At 38.3% G+C, this 20,263-nt stretch overlaps 1 protein-coding gene across 11 annotated transcripts in view; it reads left to right on the top strand.

Annotated features, from left to right (window-relative positions):
• CYRIB (CYFIP related Rac1 interactor B) overlaps positions 1-20,263 on the top strand; it is a 181,156-nt gene that overhangs the window by 152,927 nt on the left and 7,966 nt on the right. For 10 of the 11 annotated variants that reach the window (XM_064268092.1, XM_064268096.1, XM_010588491.3 and 7 more), the window contains 6 exons: positions 4,391-4,512; positions 8,211-8,316; positions 13,966-14,102; positions 15,106-15,183; positions 17,521-17,637; positions 18,737-18,816. In XM_064268092.1, coding sequence (XP_064124162.1) covers positions 4,391-4,512; positions 8,211-8,316; positions 13,966-14,102; positions 15,106-15,183; positions 17,521-17,637; positions 18,737-18,816 — 640 coding nt within the window. Of the gene's footprint in view, positions 1-2,871; positions 2,962-4,390; positions 4,513-8,210; positions 8,317-13,965; positions 14,103-15,105; positions 15,184-17,520; positions 17,638-18,736; positions 18,817-20,263 lie in introns of all 11 variants that reach the window. The other variant, XM_023546001.2, reaches the window with a different exon arrangement.

Genomic DNA, 20,263 nt, shown 5'->3' with positions numbered 1-20,263 from the left:
AAAGGCAGGTGGAATCATTTACTTAGTTTACATCCAAAGTATAATCGGGAAGGATTAGCTTTAACCTGGCAGTGAGTGCATCGGACTTCATAGGAGACATCCTCTGACATTTGAATTGAGTTTTGGAGGGTGGATCAGAATGTTCCAGGCTAATTTAGTGAGGGATATCGTAGACAGAAGAAATAGCATGTGTAAACACCTAAGACATGAGATGACACCCGTTGTTCAATGAAGTATTGTTCTCTACCCTTGACGTACCAGATAGAGGGATTTTTTTTTTCTTGAAACACATTACACCTATGTGAGAAAAAAGTTTAAGATATAAGCCTGCCATTGCCTCCATAAAATTTGGCAGTATTTATACTAAAAACAGCATATAAAAGCACTGAATAGTTCTTGAAATGTACTGTTATTTTATAACAACATTATTGATTTATAGTTCATTCTAATAACAAGTCTTTAGTCTGAGTACATACTATATCTACTAGTTTGCCAAATTGTGGTTCTTGGCATAAAGACTTTTATTTTTGTGTCCCTTCCCAATCTTAGCATATAACAAAAAAAAAGCAAACCCTTTGACATTGAGTTGATACTGACTCATAGAGACCCTACAGGACAGAATAGAACTACCAGATAGGGTTTCCAAGGCTGTAAACTTTATGGATAGGGGCCCTGCTGACGCAGTGGTTAAAGCGCTCAACTGCAAACCAAAATGTCGACGGTTCGAACCCACCAGCCACTCTGTGGGAGAAAGATGTGGCAGTCTTCTTCCTTGAGGATGATAGCCTTGGAAACCTTATGGGACCATTCTACTTCGTCCTATAGGGTCACTATGAGTTGGAATTGACTCCAGGGCAGTGGGTTTGGTTTTTTGGAATTTTTACAGAAGCAGACTGCCGCTGGTAGGTTTGGATCGGTGGAAATTCAGTATCCGTTAGTTAAACTTGACTTACTCATCTCCAGATAGACCAAAATAGGAGAGTAAATAGAAGTAGTTGTTTTGTAAGTGGGAAATAGGATCTGCTTTCTCTGATTCACTACTGTGCCTTCCCAGTGGTCAAACTTCCCTCCAGTTCCTTGTCTTCCGTGTCACCTGTTTCTCCTCATCTTCTAGATGTTACCATTCTTGCATATTTTTAATTGCTTTTGCCCTGTACTTTGAAAAATCTTTATCATGGTGGCATTTTTCTTACATACATTTTTTAAAAAATTATGTAGGATTATATTTGTTCAGAGATAAAAGAGCATAATAGCCTTCACTACTTTATGCTGGGGGCGTGTTTATGTCTCTATAGCTTCTCATCCCCTGGGTGCTACAAAGGGTTAACTCATTCCACTGCTAACTCAAAGGTTGGAGTCCATCCAGAGGTGCCCTGGAATCAGGCCTGGTAATCTACTTCGAAAACTCAGCCATTGAAAACATTATGGAGCACAGTTCTACTCTGACACGCCTGGGGTTGTCATGAGTCGGAATTGACTCGAAGGCAACTGAGTTTTACCTTCTCATTCATTCATTTGTTTAGCAAATGTTTATTATAGAAAATCTTCAAGTATTGAGTTTACATACTGCACAGTGGTGCATATATGATCATAGTTCCTGCCTCGATGACATTTATGGAGATAAATCATAAATATATGCTAAACCAATGAATGCAGAGTTAAACTCCCATTATAATTTTTGTGTTGACTTTTTTTTTTCCTTTTATAGCTAACCTTTGCTTCATTTTGTACTATAACTTCAGTTTTAGCAGTTTTTTTCAATGACGTTTCCTCTACCCTCCACCCTGTAGGAAACTGATGTGAAATTGTTAAAATACTTAATTTTACTATCAATTTTAATTTTAGTTTCAATTGAAATATGCCTTAATTTCCCTTGAACAGCTTTTAAAACTAAGCTTGATGAGTAGTTACAATGTAATCAGGGTCCTTTTGTTAGCTAGTTTAGTAGTACATTTTTCTTCAAGTAGTAAAACCATTCTTTGCCATGAAATATCAAAGTGACAAGTCTTGGTTACATTATATAATGCCATTTAAAAAATGCTTTATTTTACATATTTTTCCCTCTAGTATTTTCACCCTTTTGCATGACTTGCTGTCAGTAAAGTAGTGCTTACCTGTCTGCTCTTTTCTGTTTGTCTTCATTTCTACAGCAGTCTTCAGCAGCTTTCAAAATTATAAATGTGACTTTCCTGTGACAGTCTAAAAATGTTTCATCAGTGTGGTGCTGGGTGTTTTTCTCACCCTAAGGGGAAACTTGGATCTTACCTTTTATTTTTAAATCTGTTCATTATTAAATTTATTTAATAATAATTAACCATTTACAAGGTCTTTTTAAGGCTACTTGATAATGTCTTGTTTGTATGTAAGTCTCAGTGTCACATTTTTATGTTAACAACTAGTCACCACACCAAAAAAATGCATAGCTTAGTATTTTCGAGCTTCACAGAGTACCTTTGGATACATAACAGGTAGTTAAAGTACTGTCCTTTGTTGTGAACCCTGCTTCATGAATTCAAACTATAATGTGTTTTTCTATTGATGTTATGTCTGTAGTTCCACAATTTTATCTGAAAAAGTGTAAAACGACTGTTTTTGCATGTAAAAAAAAATTATCTCTATTGCATCTGGTGTAAGTATAAAACTTATGAGATGTGTTTTTTTTAGCGTGTGTTTGTTACTTTGGAGAATATGGTCTGCTAAATGTGAAAATGATTACTGCTGAGTAACAAACCCTGTTTTTTTTTTTTAAAAGAAATCATTTAGGTACAGTATCAGTACTTGCTCCTAGTAAATACTTTTATGGCATTGGACACAAGGTCTTTTTAATTTTTGTCAGTTGGGTCCTCTTTTGATTTTTAATTCTTGATTTAGGAAAAGAAATTTGAAAATAAGTGAACAGATACGTGATTATGAATTCTTCAGTTGACTTTGCACAAGAATGTTACTTTATTACGTTTTTAAGTATGTTGAATTTTAAATTTGATACTGTGTTGATTTTTAAAAATATGTAGTATATTTTCGACTAGTTGATAAGGTTTATTGGATGGAATTATGATTTACCCAAGCACAAAATAAAGTTAACAGTTAAAGGAGTAAATACTAGATCATGTATTTTTGGGGAGGTGAGGTGGAAGCAGAGAAGTCTAGTTACTAGTTCTGTATAATTGGTGACAAAGATATTTACCAAAGCTTTCTTAATTCGTGTTATAAATTTGAACAACACAACCCTCCTTTTCTCTTCCCTTCCCCACATCTCCGATAAAAAGAAAGTTTTAGCAGTAAGGAATTTTGCCAGCATAATGATCCCTAAACCATTATGGCAGTCATAATGTTTATCATCTTAAGTGCTTTATGCCTTATATGATAGTGTTTGTGGTTCTAGTTAGAAAGATTTATGGAAAATTCAATTTCCTTGTGGAGAGCCCATTTATCTCTTAAAAATAAATCGAATGTATTAAATAAAAATTTGTCCTTAGAGAAGCAAACAACCAAGCTATTAAAAATGTTTACAAGATTGCCGTTGCCTGGCAGAGAAAGCCAGACTTAGTCATTCAGTTGGTGAAAACGCCCAGATGTTTGTGTCCCTGATTATCCTTTTTATAATTGACCCTCATTTTTCTTTCACTCCTTCCCACATGTACAGGAACTCAGTGTTTGCTTTAGCATTTCAAAATTTCAGTGGTTGTGTTGTGCTTAAAGTATATAGTTTTCTGTAGCTCAGTAATTCTGGAAGAGTTTCATGGTTGAACTCCTCTGTACAGGAATCCTGAGCTGTGTTCATCAGGGGTATCCATTCATAAATTGCCCGAGTTTGGTCTTAGATACATATATCCTCCCTTCCTTTACCTAGATTTCCATATTAATGAGCCAGAATTTAAAGTGATCTCTAGAAAAGTGGAGCATTAAGACAGTTTTTACGTTTCGTATCAAAACTCAATGATGAAAGTAAAATGACCTTTATAGGAAAATAGTTTCAGTCTTAAAACTATAGATGAGCCAGATATATTAGTAGGCCTTTAAGTTGTTACATTAAAATAATACATTATTGATGCAGTTCCATTCCTTATTAATAGTGATGAATATAGTAGAAAAAGTATTAAGAGTATCACAATTTAAATTTTTAATTATAATTCTCAGTATACAAAGTCATGATTTGTAATTTGAACTAAATAGTCATGTTTGGTGTTCCTTCTCTGTGATATTTGCAGACTTGAGGCTAGTTATTCAGATGTAGAACTGTGGAACAATTATTGATACAATAAGTGCAAAGTTAACACTGAGTAAAATAACTCTACGGAAGTTTGGGTTGTTAATTGCTTAATCTTAAACATAATATATTAAAAAAAAATTCATGTCACTGTGAATTCTCTTGTGCTTTCCTGCTGTTTAGATGCCCAGCCTACAGAATCTGAGAAGGAAATTTATAATCAGGTGAATGTAGTATTAAAAGATGCAGAAGGTATCTTGGAGGACTTGCAGTCATATAGAGGAGCTGGCCATGAAATACGAGAGGTAAAGCATGTTTATGTGTTTTTCCGAAAACTAAAATGTACCGTGTCCCTCTGCCCTTTCCTCTTGTTTTCTGTACTATAAAATTCTGTGTTGTATATTACGTAATACTACATTTGAAGGAAGACTGCTTACGTTATTTCAGATGTAGTTGAACTAAAACTGTTCGTAAATACATAATTTATTTATATTAAAGAAATTTTCTTTACTTAATTTTTTGTGGTTCTCACATGTGAAATTTATAATATCCATGAACCAGGGAACTATTTATGCTTTCTTTTGGGGTGGGGGGTGGGGGACCATAACTTTCTGTGACTTTGCTCTGTCAGTCTATTATTTCCACCCTTAAACTTTCTAAGAGAAGATTAAATGTTGTGTGGTCTCCTTCAGTTTTCCTTTTCTAAACCTCTGAACTTTTCCAGGTTGCATCCATTTCTTTTTCCAAAGGAATCTGTGTCCCTACTTCTTTCCAAGACTAACTTGTCTACATTTGTTCTCCCTCCTATTCTGAAACTTCATTCTTTTAGTTATTCCTTCCCTTAATCAAATCTTCTGTCCTCTTTTATTGACTACGTCTCCTCAGCATATTCATACTCAGGTATTCTATACTACTCAGAGAAACTCCCTGGTCTCTGGACCATATCTCTGTCCAAGGCATAGCCTTTGTTTCTTCATTGTTTTTCACCCTCCAATTCCATTATTCTCTTTAATAGTGGAGAGGTTATCAAGGACCTGTCTATTGAGCTTAGAGCCCAAGTCCAACTTGATTTCTCATTTGGAGAAATGGTGAAGGCAGGATTAAGTGCAGGTGGTGTAAGATGACAATCCAAGATCTATTTCAGACCTGAAAAGCCACAGTTTTTAGTGATTGGATGTTTAGTGTAAGGGAGAAACCAGTAACCAGTTGCCTTCAAGTTGATTCTGACTCATTTGGAAATAGGTCTCCAGGCCTTTCTTCTCAGGTGCCTCTGGATGGACTCAAACCTCCAGTCTTGTAGTTAGTGGCTGAGTGTGTTAACCATTTGCACCATCCAGGGACTCCAGCGTAAGGGAGAAAGGGAACGGGGTTAAATAATTCCATAGCTTTTAGCAGATGGTGATAAACGGAGGAAAATTGTAAATAACGTGAGTTCTACTTCTTATCTCTCTTGCACTGACTGGACTGAGTGTCCTGCACGTGCGTGCTTCCTCTGACTTTGCTTTTGTTTGGATGCCTTTCCTTTTTTCTCTTCCCCGGAGTTCCAGGCCTTCCTTGGGAGCCCAGTAGTCTTCTATTTCCCCTTATTCTTTTGCTCTAGCACTTTGCACGTACTTCATTAATGATAACCATCACCTTTTGTTTTTTTTTTTGAACCGTTGACATTTGATTTTATCTCCCCGCTACTGTGTTTGAGGAGGGTAAACTCAGTTTCATACTTAAATTTTTATATTATCAGCACCTAGCATGGTGCTTAGTAAACAGTTAATGACTGTTGAAGAAATAAATACAAGACTTTTAGACCAATCTTGGCAATATCATTAGCTTAAGTAAAACCTAAGATATTTAATAATAAAGGTGCATATGTTTCTGTGAAATTCAAGTTCTCTAAACATTTAAACATATTTCAGAAAACCAGGTGTTTTTGTAAGTGGAAGATTTAAATGATTAAATGTTTGATAGTGTCTCTGTTGATTATGAGTGCTGGAAATGAACTTTTAATCATTTATCAGTGTTTTGTCATTGTACTTTTTTAGTTTTATAATTTTTACCAACTGGTTGCAGTGGTCTCCCATCAACAATAAAAAAAAAAAAATCTCATTCACTTTAGAGATGAACTGTTAATTATTTAAGGTTTTTTTTTTTTTTAAGCTAAGCATTCTTTTTTGTAATTACAACACTGGAAAGATAATTTGTCCAAATGGCAAGGTTATTTCCATAGGAAAAAAAAGCACTACAATAAAGCATACTGTTTGCCCAAAATCTGCATGTAGACTTAATTGAGTGCATATTACGATTCATGTATAATTTTCAGAGAGGAGCCCTGGTGACACAGTCTATTGTAGATGGAGGATAAGTGTGTGACTTGAAGCAGCTAAAGAACTTTTTATTGAGACATATATATGATGTTTGGGTTTAACTAAATGGAAAAGCTATCTGCATAGTAGAAAAACAAATTAAGAAAGGAAGATACCAGTCAAAGCTGAATGTATACCAAATGCACAAAGAACTGATACAAACTATCATATCTGCCTTAGGTCAATGATAAGACTTATTAGCCTTAGAACAAGCAACAATTTACGTGTGAAAAAGCACAGACGATAGAACACAATCTTCAGTTTTGCTAATAAGTACACATGACTGTCAGGTTTTATTACATATAACAATATATGGTTAACACTCAATATTGGTTGGTTTAGGAAGAAGCAGGTAATCTTGAGCAGTGCAGGTGGTATTGTAAAATAGTCTTTTTGGAGGTCAGTTTGGCAATGTGTAAAATAAGAACTCTAAAATTTATCTGTACACTTTCACCAGGCCACTTATATTTTAGAAAATACATTTCAAGAGACTATGATTCGAGAGGAAAAACTATCTATGTAAAAACCTTTATGGCCATCTTATTCATGGTTGCAAAAATGTGGAAACAATTCATAGAGCTGTCGTGAGAATAAAATTAGATAATCCGTGTCAACTGCATAGTGCAGTGCTTGACACACAGCTAAGGTAAACTGAGAGTTAACCTGTTATGCTAGTAATGTGGAAGTAGATAGAAGTATTTATTTAAACAATATTTGGTAGGTTTCTTAGAGCTAGTTTGGACCCTGAAGTTTGAATTTGGGGAAGGTTTCTTGGTCTCCTCAGATTTGGCACCTTATTTCATTTATTATTTTATGTTCTTCGTTTCTTTTTTTTTTTAAGGGAATATACAATTTATTTAACATTCAAACTTTGTTAAGATTTGCAGTATGGCAATTTTAAAACAAAACAAAAAAAAAAACCTGTTGCCATTGAGTCAATTCCGACTCATAGTGACCCTATAGCACAGAGTAGAACCGCCCCACAGGGTTTCCAAGAGGCACCTGGTAGATTCAAACTGCCAGCCTTTTCTATAGCAGCTGAGCTCTTAACCACTGAGCCACCAGGGCTCCCGGGCAGTTTTACTGGGGGGTTAACACTGTTTTGGTTTCCTTTTATTCTACCAAAATAATATTTTGAGAAATAATTACTAGGAGTGCCTGTCTGTGATACGGGAAACAGCAATATAAACTGTTTTAATGTATTTAAAAAACAACTGTGTTGTGTCCTTATTTTTTTATTTTCTACGTATATCTATTGCAAGGGTAACTAAGAGTGTATTACACAGTGAAATCTGTGAGAGCCGGAACTCGATGCACTGCTTTGTATTTTCAGGTTGTGCAGATTTTTCACCTTTGACAGGGTGCATTCACCACTTTTCTGTAGCTCTCTATTTAGTGGAAAATATTTGAGTTTTTCTTCTCTGACAGGTTTCTGCCTTAACATGAGTTCCAGCTTTCACAGGTTTTACAGTAACAGCTTTAACATATCTGTGGATTTGAAAAGGACCCATTCCTGGGTTCTGTACTCTGTATTTTATTTATTATAGCAGGGCTTCTTACATTTGCTGAAACCTGTGTTTTAATGTGAAAATAATACCGTTGTTATTTTTTTAAACTCTTACCCTTTTTATCTTTGGGTTTTTAAGGCAATCCAGCATCCAGCAGATGAGAAGTTGCAAGAGAAGGCATGGGGTGCAGTTGTTCCACTAGTAGGCAAATTAAAGAAATTTTATGAATTTTCTCAGCGGTTAGGTAAGTTAAAAGTTTTTGACTAGGACCTCCCTAGTGAAAAAGACATTAATTTACAGCAGGAGTTATTTCGAATATTTTGTGTTCACCTTGCTAGATTTGACTCAATATCCATGTTATATATGTAAAGTAAACTTGTTAGACTATAAAGACAGCTTAACCTTCTTCAATCCTGATCTTTTATTTGTTGACAACATTTTTCATGACAAATTATAATTTCCACAAGGAAATCTCCTTGATTTTTTTTGCACGCTAAAAGGTCCTAGTATGAGAAACCACTGGTACAGTTTCCCTCCAGCTGTCCATTAGGTTCTTTCCCATTCAGGGGAACTAACCCTCAGGCCCCTGCGTTATTTACATCTTTGTGTTCTTAAAATCGGTGCTGATTATGATCCGTTCATGTATCTGAAACTGGAAGATTAAAACTAGGAAGCTGATGGTATACCCAGAGTTAGCCAGGGAGTTATTAAAGTAGAAACAGTTTGAAAAACAATTTACCATTTCCCTTGCATGGGAAAAATTAGAGGTCAGAATTTGTTCAATACAACGAATAAACAAAAATGGAATTCCCTTTCTTGGAAAAGGAAGAGGTAGAGCAGGTAGGATCTGGCCATTTGGCTACTTGTATACTTTGAAAGACATAAATTTGAAGGACTTTACTTTGTGGATGCCTGGTGGCACCGTGGTTTAAGAGTTTGGCTGCTAACCAAAAGGTTGGCAGTTTGAATCCACCAGCTGCTCCTTGGAAACCCTTTGGGGGGACGGGGGGCGGTCCTACTCTGTCATATAGGGTTATTGTGAGTCGGAATCGACTCTACAGCAGTGGGTTGGTTTTACTTTGTGAAGCTGTTGATACAGGGAGGGGTACAGTATAGACGTGCGTCAGAAATTTGAAACATTTAAATTCAATTAAGTTCTTAACATGCTTTTATGTAGTTTTGATTTTTGAGTTGTATAAACCTGTTATGTATTCTAAATAAATATATAAAAAGTTAATAAACTATACTGCAAAATAGAAGTCATATTGGAGGCTTGTAAGCTAAATTTAGGCCTGAGGTGTGATTTGTTTGGCCCACATAGGTTTTAAAAATTCCTAGTAAAAGTCTCCAGCCTCTTTGGAAAAATCAGTATCTTAGGTAACAGTTGGTCTGCATTTCAGTTGGCTGTGTCTGTCTCATCATGAATGCTAACAACAGTCCCCGCCACTGCCTATTATATCTTGCTCTCCTTATTGCATTATATTACCTACTTGGTCATTTGTGTTTGCAACCTCTACTTTAAGGTTGAAATTGACATCCTGAAGTGTTCCATTTTTGAAAAAATGCCTGTATTTCAAAATAGTAAGAGAATTGCCAGTTATCTTGTAGACTGTGGTGTACGGACTGTTAGATGTAACGTTAAAATCAACAGTGGTTGGCATAGAAGTGCTTGTATAAATTATACTTTTCTTAATAGAAATAAGAATTGTAGTTTATTTTTTCAGTTCTTCTGTCAACCCAAATCTTATAATCTTGTTTATCTTGACTGCTACCTACTTAGAGTTTTTCTTATACTGCTAGTTCCTAGCTCCACTTGAAGTTAAATTGCCTTTGATGGTGCTCAGGTTCCATTCAAGCTCACCCTGGTCTCTCAGTATTACCAGTGTAAAAAGAATAATTGTAAAATAAGAAACAAGTTGGGCTTCAAGATTTCTTGTATTTAAACCATTGGACTTAATCGAGGTAGTGGTGTGTTGTCTCGTCAAGAGTGCTGTGCTTCATTCAGCAGAGGGATATAGTAACCAAGGTAGTAGCATACAGCTACTGATTTTCATTCTGTCGCTTGGGAGCCTTGAACCTTCATAATAAGCTGAGTATGGCCAGTCACCTGGTAAATGTTCCCAGTTTCCTTGCTGACAGGTGAGAGCTGCTTGCATATGATAAAAGACTAACTTAATGTTTGTTGAATGAATGAGTGAAGGGTTAATTGGTGAATCAAATATGTGCTGATGTAGCGTAATGGATTGCTTTTATATGGCCTTTCTTGCCATGATCTTGTAACTGCCACCAAGTGATTGGGTGAAACTATACAAATAAGGTGCTTGTGACCCACCAAGGGGATTGGACAGCTTGCTCATAATGCAGATAAGGTGCATGGCACCCTTGTGTGGGACCATGCCAATAAGGTGTATGGAACCCTAATGAGGGGATTGGTCAGCTTTGCCATTCTGCTAGGCTTAAGATGAGCCATCCCAGAAGCAGAAAGGGGGAACCTCACTACTACCAGGAAAGAAGAGCTAGGAGGGAAGCGTGTCCCTTGGACCTAGGATCCCTGCACGAAGAACCTCCTAGACCCAGGAAAGAGAGAAAGCTCTGACACCAGAGGGGGCAAAAGACAACAAGCAGCAGCGGCAGAGAGATGGCAGCAGCAGAACCAAGAGATGGGTGTGGTGGGCTTCCTGGCCCATAGAGCGAGAAAAATGAGCACCTTCAGGCAAGAGGCTTGCTGGCAGAGTGGGGTGTCTTCTGGGCACTTGTGGGCAGAGCTAGGCTTGCTGATCCACAGAGCTAGAGAGCTGAGTGCCTTGGGCTGAGGCTTATTAGTGGAGTGGATTGCCTCTGGGCACATACCTGACAGAGCTAATGAGCTTTGTAACACTTGTCCAAAGCAGGGCAGAGGATGGGCTGAGGGCCACAGAGAGAAAGGCCTGCCTGCAGGCACCGCTGAAAGAGGCTGTCCTGATCAAAGAACTGTATCCTGAGTCGTTTCTGATCCTGAGTTGTATCCTGTTACTTCCCTAATAAACTCCATAATCATGAATATTTGTAAGTTCTGTGTGGCCATTGCAATGAATTACTGAAGCCAATAGAAGAGTGCCATGGGAGGGACAGCTGGTGTCAGAAGTGGTAAAAAGGTTAGAGAAAGGGGATATGTCTGACTCCCGGCTCATAGAAATCAGCCTTGGGCTGTTGATCTTGATTCTCCATCCCCCTTGTAAAGTTAGAGGTCAGACATCCCCACTATGCCACCATTTTTACAGCTGGGTATTAGGAAAAGCCATAGTAAGAATTTTAGGCACTGGAAACATGTAGGCCTATGATTGAATCCTGGAGTTTGCCGCTTACTTCTTGCATGGTTTTGATCACATCGCTTAACTTCTGAGTTTCAGTATCCTATCTGCACCACCAGTGTATAAACGTTTCTACTTCGTATCCACAAAAAAACCACACCCAGTGCTGTCGAGTCAATTCCAACTCACAGCGACCCTACAGGACAGAGTAGAACTGCCCCATAGAGTTTCCAAGGACTGCCTAGGGGATTCGAACTGCTGGCCCTTTGGTTAGCAGCCTAGCACTTAACCGCTACACCAGCAGGGTTTCCTACTTCAGAAAAGAGACCCTAATTCCTTGCCATTTTGCATATGTGTAGTGGGTCAGACAGGGATCACCTGACTAATTTGGAGGATGCTGAGCTTTGCTGACCGGTTTAGGCTTGCTAGCCAGGGAAACATCCTGCACTTGCTTATTGGAGCCTGAGGCCTTGGAGTCTTCCCTGCTTAGCCAACTATCAGAGGGAAAGTTGGGATCATACAGCAGACAGGCTGCTTGGTCTCTCCCCTCCTGGCCCAGGGGCTTATTATAGGGACCACTTTCAGGATTGTAACGAGTGAGTCCTTCAAGCATGTTGACTTCTTTTGACTGAGCTAAGTTTATCAAAATCTGTTCAAAAGGTCCGAGAAAGTGCTCATCATAATTGTCTTCATGTCCCTTGGCTGTAAGTAACACCAGTCCTGAATCCCAAAATGGAATTTTTTCTTTTCTTACTGGGTAACCCTTAATAGGTCTCTTATGTCTATTAAGCCAGAGAATATCTGTGGTTACTGCCATTCCCCACCCACCTCCCCCCTACAGTACACAGGGGCTAGAGCTTATGGTCACTGATACTTTTGGGGCAAGGGGAAAGATAGCAGGTTCTAGTCACAGGAGACTCAAATCAGGGTTTAGGGATATATACAGATCAGGATCAACTCACGAGACAAGCTAGGGCTTATTTCAATACTGCCAGAGTGTATTGCTGTGTATCAGACCACTCTAAAACATAGTGACTTAAAGCAACAATTTTATTATTTCTTACTGTTTTCTGCATTGACGTGGCTCAGCCTTTTGATTTCATCTGCTCCGTGTGATAATGGTTGGGACAGTAGTCATCCAGGGGCTTGGTTGGGCTGGAACATTCAAGATGACTCATGTTCCACGGGTAGCACTTGATGCAAACTGTTGGCTGGGAACCCAGCTGTGGCTGTCATCAGTCAGAGCCCCCTCTTGTGGTCTCTCAGTGGCCTAGACTTCTCATGGCATGGGCGCTGAGTTTTAAGAGAAAGTGTCCCAAAGCAGTTGGCCCAGGAGAAGAAAGTGGAAGCTGCCAGTCCTTTGAAAGGCTGGACTTGGAACTAGCACAATGTTCTCACTTCTGCCACATTGTATTGGTCAAGCCCATTGAGTCACTGGCCATACCAACTCAGCCAAATACTCTGACTCCACCCCTGCTTACAGAAGGCTGGGTAACATGCTGCTTTATTTGAGAGAGAGTTTATTATGGTGGAGAGAATAGAGCTTTAGAGTCAGAAACAACCTGGCACTTACTAGCTATCACCTTGGGCTCTGACCTCTGAAACTCAGTTTATCAATCTGTGAAATGGAGTTAATGCCCATATCACAGTTGTTAGTGAAAGCTGAATTGGAGACCATGTTAAGTGTGCAGTACTGACGTTGATGAGTGCTTCGTAAATAGTAGAGCTAGTACTTTTTTAAGTTAAGGGTTGATGATCTGACATTAATTTATCATCAACATTTATTTTTTATTGATCCGGTATTAATGTTGGATCATCTTTCAACACTGTAAGCTTTTGTTTTCTCTGAATAGAATCTAGCATTGTTTTCTGAGCCTGTAATCTGTAACTGAATTAGTTTGATTTCTGATTTTTATAAAATGAAATATCAGTATTTCTGGTTTCTAACACAGTTATTAGTCTGGCATTCCAAAAGTAGCACTTATTTCAAAGGACCTGTTTTGAATATTTATATTACAATGCTAAGGTACCAAGGTCTGAGATAGGAAGCTTATTATTAACCAAATATTTTGTTCTCTTTAACAGTTTGTGCTTATAAAGAAATGGCATATTAAGAGTCTGAGAAGTTAGTAATTTGATCATAGCCATGTGCAGATTTGACAGTATGGACACAGTGTCATTGTAGAAGTTACTCAGTTGTAGATAACAGTTGGTATTTCATAAAATATGCAGAAATTGCATATTCTGAGAATGATGAAAGTAATTAGAAAACTTACCTCTGGTCCTGGTATTTAATTTAAACTTACATTCTCCATTATTTTCAACTTGAGTGTACAGAATTATGAATTTGAATTACTTTGTTTTTTATTTTATTAAATAGTATTCAGATTGCTGTCATGTAATACATTAACAATGGCAGAATTTTAAACTTCTTTGTTTTGATTGTCATATATGTTGTATATTTAGGTAACCTGGATTTTAAAGTGACCTTACTTTTATGGGAATTAAGATCACAACATTCATGGAATATTTACTTCTTAATAAACAAATATTAGAGAAACAAACAACATTTTTATCTGATTTTCATCATTTATTTTCTTTAGAAGCAGCATTACGAGGTCTTCTAGGAGCCTTGACAAGCACCCCGTATTCTCCCACCCAGCACCTAGAGCGAGAGCAGGCTCTTGCTAAACAGTTTGCAGAAATTCTTCATTTCACACTCCGGTTTGATGAACTCAAGGTAGATTTTCTGATGATCCTCAGATTGCTAAGGAAGTCACGAGTCTTTAAATGAACACCAGGAAGAAAAGCCTGGAGACCTCGTTAAAATGTGTTTAAGTGATTTCTGCTGGACCTTAGCAGAAATAGAAAACTGGATTTTGAAATCATGGCAGGTCTTTTGGTATATGTTATATGGCAAATAGTAAATCACCCAATATTCAGTCTTCATTGAAGTTCATTGTGAAAATTGTCTCTGAAACAATATTGACATTTTTTAAAATTGTTTTCTGCTCATCCTGTTTTTTTTTTTTTTTAAACTTCTTCCCATAAAAATGTTGTTAAAATATATTTTGCTTTAGAAATTCCTATTGTTAGAAGTAGTGAGTGTAATGGAATAAGCAATAAATTTGCTATCAGGAGACCTGAGTTCAAGGTTAGGGCTCTCTCAGTAATTGATGACGAGACCATGGTTAGGTCGTCTGACTTTCCAGGGCCTCAGTTACCTCATCTGGAAGGTGGAAGGGTTGGATCCCTAATTCCAGCGTTTTATGTTTGTGTCTCTGACAGCTGTGGCTCCTTTTTTATTAATACTCTGTACAAATGATTTGCATACAGGATTGTAGTCCTTTTGAGGATTGTCCTGCTGACGAAATAGATGTTTTATTATAATAATCTAAAACAAGTACTTATACATTCCTTGTTTTTATTTGGTAATCTTTTTTGGGTAAATAATCTTTTTATTGTATTACCTGAAATTATTGAAATGAAAAGGAGAGTATGCTGATCACAACTGAGAAAGAGCCTGCATAGTTTTACATATTCAGCGTGGACTAAGCACAGCGTTAGAGCATTTGAGTGCGAAATGCCGTCTTGGATGATGACACCAGTTCAATTCTTACACAGGCGTTACAAGTTAGGGAGTGTTGTAGGACTAGTGAAAACGGTTTAATAGATCTTTCACTTAACTTTTACATTAACATTTAGTGTTTAATGCCCTTTTCTCTCATAAATGTCTTCTTTAGATGACAAACCCTGCCATCCAGAATGACTTCAGCTATTACAGAAGAACATTGAGTCGTATGAGGATTAACAATGTTCCAGTAAGTTGCAGCCTTGGATCAGGGGTGGAAAGAACCACCCAGCTCTTAAGTTTTTCGTTTTTCTTGTATTCCATCTATCATTTGCTCATTCATTCAGTTAGTAATTAGGAGCAACCATAGCTGGTTAGGAGGAGAGAACAGAATTGCAGCAAATCCTGTGGTGTGTACGTATTTTCTTGTGGTTCTCTTAAACCCCTCGTAACTCCATCAATAAAGTTGCTTTTTTGTATACATAACATTGATACTTAAAAAATTTCTCTATGTATTGTCATTTTAATTTTATGAAAACTTTGTGCATTTGTAGTTATGGGTTTTTTTGTCCCCATATTCTCAGAGTGGACGAATCCTAGAGGGGATTCGTCTGTCTGGGATAATACCCTATCTTTTCTTTCTGGGATAGGAGAAATACTAATGTTGATAGAAGAGGAGAGAGAAGTCATGTACTTTCAGCATATGGGTACCTTATGTAGCTGTTGGAGAAAGTGGCTTCTATGCCTGTTGCTTGGCCAGCATCTCTTCTGGTTTCTTTAGGCCTCTTAACCTCTTGACTTCCTCCTCTTGAGCTGTTTAGCACACCTTTTTTACCTCCAAAGAGTTAAGTACCATTAAGTAAAATCTTAAATATAAAGAAAATATCTTTTTTCTAGGTATTTTGAGGACCTATGTTGTGCTAATTGGTGTGAAAAATAGGGAAAATTTCACGATCAACCCTAGCCTCCAAGTAGATAGCAGTTATTAGAAAAATGTAGTAACCACATATGGAATTGATAAGTGGCATAAAAGGTTAAAAAATGTAAAAAGGAGGCCACTCATTTTTTTTCTTTGTTCAATAAATAGTTTACGAAGTAGTTGCTCTGAGTCAGGCTCTCGGTTGGGAAAGATTTCTCTTCCATGAAGCGTCTGTTATTTGCATCGTTTTGGTTTTGCGTATACCACTTCCTGACCTTACCCATCTATACCCACCTGTAAAATAAAAGCAAAACACGCAGTCCTCCTGTACGATTGCCTGCCTCGCATCACTCAAGGCCAAAGACATTAAAGTCGTCTTTGTACCGCCTTTCACCCTCTGTGATGACAGGTACATCTAGTCGTTTGTCAAGTGAGTTATCTCTCATATCTCGTCCCCTTCTCCTTTTTCATCTTCTGCTTCTGTCCCAGTTGAGAGCCTCATTTGCACTCCGGTTTTGACAGTCATTCTGCAGCAGCGTAACTCGTTTTCTGACCAGTCTTTTTTCTTTTTGGTACACTTTGCCTGCCATCAGCGGTTAACTTAGAGAGCTGACTTAATTGTCATTCCATTCCCCTATCTCTCTAAATGGCTTTCCATTATATATGGAAGAAAAATATAAACTTAGGCTAGCATTCAAGGCACTCTGCAATCTGATCCCAACCTTCCTTTTCAATTTTATCCTTCATAATTTGCTACCCCTTATTACACTGCACTCTACTGAGTGATTTGAAAACATAAAACATTCTTCCCCCTCTCCCATGGGGTTGGAATACCTCGTTTACCGTCTGACTTAATCTTTCTCTCCTGTCTTTTTCTGTCGGTCTCAAGCCAAAAAAACCAAACCAGTTGCCATCGACTGGATTCCAACTCAGAGCGTCCCAATAGGACAGAGTAGAACTGCCCCATAGGGTTTCCAAGGAGCTGCTGGTGGATTTGGTTACCTTTTGGTTAGCAGCTGAGCTCTTAACCATGGTGCCACCGGGGCTCCTCTGCAAGTCCCGGTTGGCATTTGACTGTGGATGCTGTGTGGATACTTGTGTGTTCATACTGGAGGAGAGCCTATGATGTCATAACCGTCTTTTTATCCACAGCATTTAGACCTGTGCCTTGTATATAGCAGAAGGTTCTTCAGATTTTTGTTGAACTGTTTAATAATAATCTTTTTAAAAATTCCTTATTTTTGATATTCTTTATTTTTAAAGATTAAGCATTGGAGCCCTGGTGGTGCAGTGGTCAGGCACTCGGCTGCTAATCTAAAGGTTGACAGTTTGAACCCACCAGCCGCCACACGGGGGAGAAAGATGTGACAATTTGCTTCTGTAAAGATTACAACCTTGGAAGCACTATGGGGCAGTTTTACTGTGTCCTATAGGGTTGCTGTGCATCAGAATTGACTGATCGGTAATGGGTTTGGGGTTTTTTTTTTTTTTTTTGGTATTTGAATATTATGCACACATGAGGTTTTAAAAGTATAATTTGTTAAAGGTATTTAGTAGTTTAGTTTAACCAAGTGTTCATGAAACAGGCACCGTGCCTCCACCCTTTGAGAGGTTAAGTGTATTTACTATCTTATGCACTGATATCGACTGCTCTTTCTTTCTACACAGGCAGAAGGAGAAAATGAAGTAAATAATGAATTGGCAAATCGAATGTCTTTGTTTTATGCCGAAGCAACCCCAATGCTGAAAACCTTAAGCGATGCCACGACGAAATTTGTATCAGAGGTAAGTGTTGCACAAGGAAGTTATTCTTTGTGCTGTTAACTGTCCTGGCTGCCTGAGGAGGTGCTTTTTTTCTAGGTGAAAGTACTCTTTGACAGTAGAGCTTATATGAAATAACGTTTATTGATCTACGTAATTTTCCTCTTGGAACTTTTGTCATGTAAAATCTTCTACCTTTTTTTTGGTGGGTGGTGGGGGGCCTCACATTCAGAAGACTGGCTTATTTTGAACCTGTACTACTAAATCTGATGATGTCAAGAAGTTCTATGACTTTAAATACCTTCCCTAAGCTGATGGACTCTCAGCTGTTAATGTTGAGCCTCAATCCCTTCCCCAAAGCCCACGTGTGCACGTACACCACCTGTTTGCAGTCTTCCTTTGGACATATAGTTGACACCTCAACAATATCACGGCCAAACCAAACTCCTAATTTTTCTCTTCCAAGCCTTTTCTTCTGTCCAGTCTTTCCCATCCCAATTAATGCTACCACTGCGCAAGCAAAAAACTTAGGGGTTGTCATCCCGATTCCTTCCTTTATCTCAGTCCCTAACATCACCTCCATCAGACAGTCTCATTGGCTCTCCCTCCAGAGTGTGTCCTGAATCTGCAAACTGAGCCCCTCTTTTGCTGCCTCTCCTATTCAGACCACCACCCTTTCCCCTGGATTACTGGGTACTGTTCCAGTGTTCATCTCTCCTCCACTCTTGCCCCACTTTCTCCATAGAGCAGCTGAGTGATCGTCTTAAAACATCATTCATTCATTCTCTCCTGTGCTTCCCAGTACTCTTAGGATAAAGTCCAGATACGTTATGGCCTACATGGCCTACAAAGTTCTACATCCCTTGATCCGTCTGCATGGTTGTGGTTGTTCTCCACACAGCTGGAAGGCAGTGCCTCTTGGGAGAGCAGGGTCTTGGCTATCTTGCTCATAGCCGTATCTTCAAACCTTAGAGCAGTGCCGAGAATCTAGTGATTTTTTTAGAAACTAGGAGTAGGAACCAGGTTTTAAAGTTGCTAATTTTTGATATTATGCTGGGTTTTAAATTGTACTTGAATACTAATGGTCATGTTTGCTTTTTTTGTTCTCTGTACACTTTTACAGAATAAAAATTTACCAATAGAAAATACGACAGATTGTTTAAGTACCATGGCTAGCGTGTGCAGAGTCATGCTTGAAACACCGTGAGTATTAGCAGATCGTTTTCACTCTAACAATAATACTGAGATGATTGGTATTTTATAACATGTCCAAATAGGAACATGTCATGTTTGGAAGGTAGAAATGAAGCATATCCCAAGTATGGAATGTTAATACATAAACAAGATTAAAACAGGCGGCTTAATGTAACTTCTGGTTACGTTTAAAGTACACTTGGTTTTCAGGTGCCTCAGACCAGTCAGACTAACTTGGACTCTTCAGAATTGGGAGCCCCCCCCTTTTTTTTTGGTGGGGGTGAGGGGAAGTAAGAGAAGAACCTTAAAGCTCCTTCTCTTCTACTTCTCGTAAACACTCTCCTTTTCAGTAAGGAACTTCACTTTTTTGCTAGATGGCTAGAGTTATTCAAATTATTTCCTTTCTCTTTCGACATTAGTTCTCAGTTTTTTTTTCCAGCACAGGCCTAAATTCTCTTCTGGGTTTCTCCTCCCTCTAAAGCCATTTATGATGTATCCCACAATGTTTTCTGGCTGGATTCACATCAGCAGGCAGAAAGAAGTCTTCTGGATCATTGAATAATATATGGTTTTACTAGATAATTTGTTTTTGGGCTTTTTATTTTCCAAAGCACTACTTTACATACACCATCTTATCAGAAAAGTTACAAAGTGGGAGGGCAACTAGCTTCCTCCTCCTCCTCATTTTAGGGGAGTGAGGTCCCAGGAAATGAAAGGACTTACTCACAGTGGTCGACTCCATCCGTGTCTGGATGTCTCCATCCTGATTCTGGACTCTTCTTGCTGTGCCATGCTGCCTTCCATAGAGACAAAATCTCTGTTTCCATTTTTCTCAAGGAAAGAAGAGTATGAGTTATAGTAAAATTCAAATCTAGTAGTACAATAATGTAGGATCCTGGTGGTGCAATGAGTAAGTGCTCAGCTGCTGACCAAAAGGTTGGTGGTTCAAACCCACCCAGTGGCTCCACAGGAGAAAAGACCTGGTGATCTGCTCCCATAAAGATTTGGGGGAAAAAAGTTGCCATCAAGTGGATCCTGACTCGTAGTGACCCTATGGGACAGGGTAGAATTGCTCTGTAGGGTTTCCAAAGCTGTAAATCTTTACAGAAGGAGACTGCCCCATTTTTCTCCCATGGAATATCTGGAGGGTTCCAGTCACCAACCTTTCATTTAGGAGCTGAGCGCTTAACCAATCCACCTCCAGTGCTCCTTCCCATAAAGATTACAGCCTAGAAAAACCCTATAGGGCAGTTGGATATGAGTCGAAAATCAACTCAGCGGCACCTAGCAACAATACAGTAATCTGTTCAGATCAAGTTAAGTTCTAAATAGCAAGCATTTATTAAGTTTGTGGCTATTTTCATATTAGTGGTAACAGCCTTTTTGTAGGCATCTATCCCCAGACTTTTACTTAAGAGCTACTTCTGTTTTCTCTGGAAACCCTGGTTGCATAGTG

Source organism: Loxodonta africana, chromosome 14 (genome assembly GCF_030014295.1).
Source record: "Loxodonta africana isolate mLoxAfr1 chromosome 14, mLoxAfr1.hap2, whole genome shotgun sequence".
Lineage (NCBI taxonomy): Eukaryota > Metazoa > Chordata > Mammalia > Proboscidea > Elephantidae > Loxodonta > Loxodonta africana.
The sequence above is the reverse complement of the archived record's forward strand: the minus strand, read 5'-3'. Positions and strand labels throughout refer to the sequence as shown.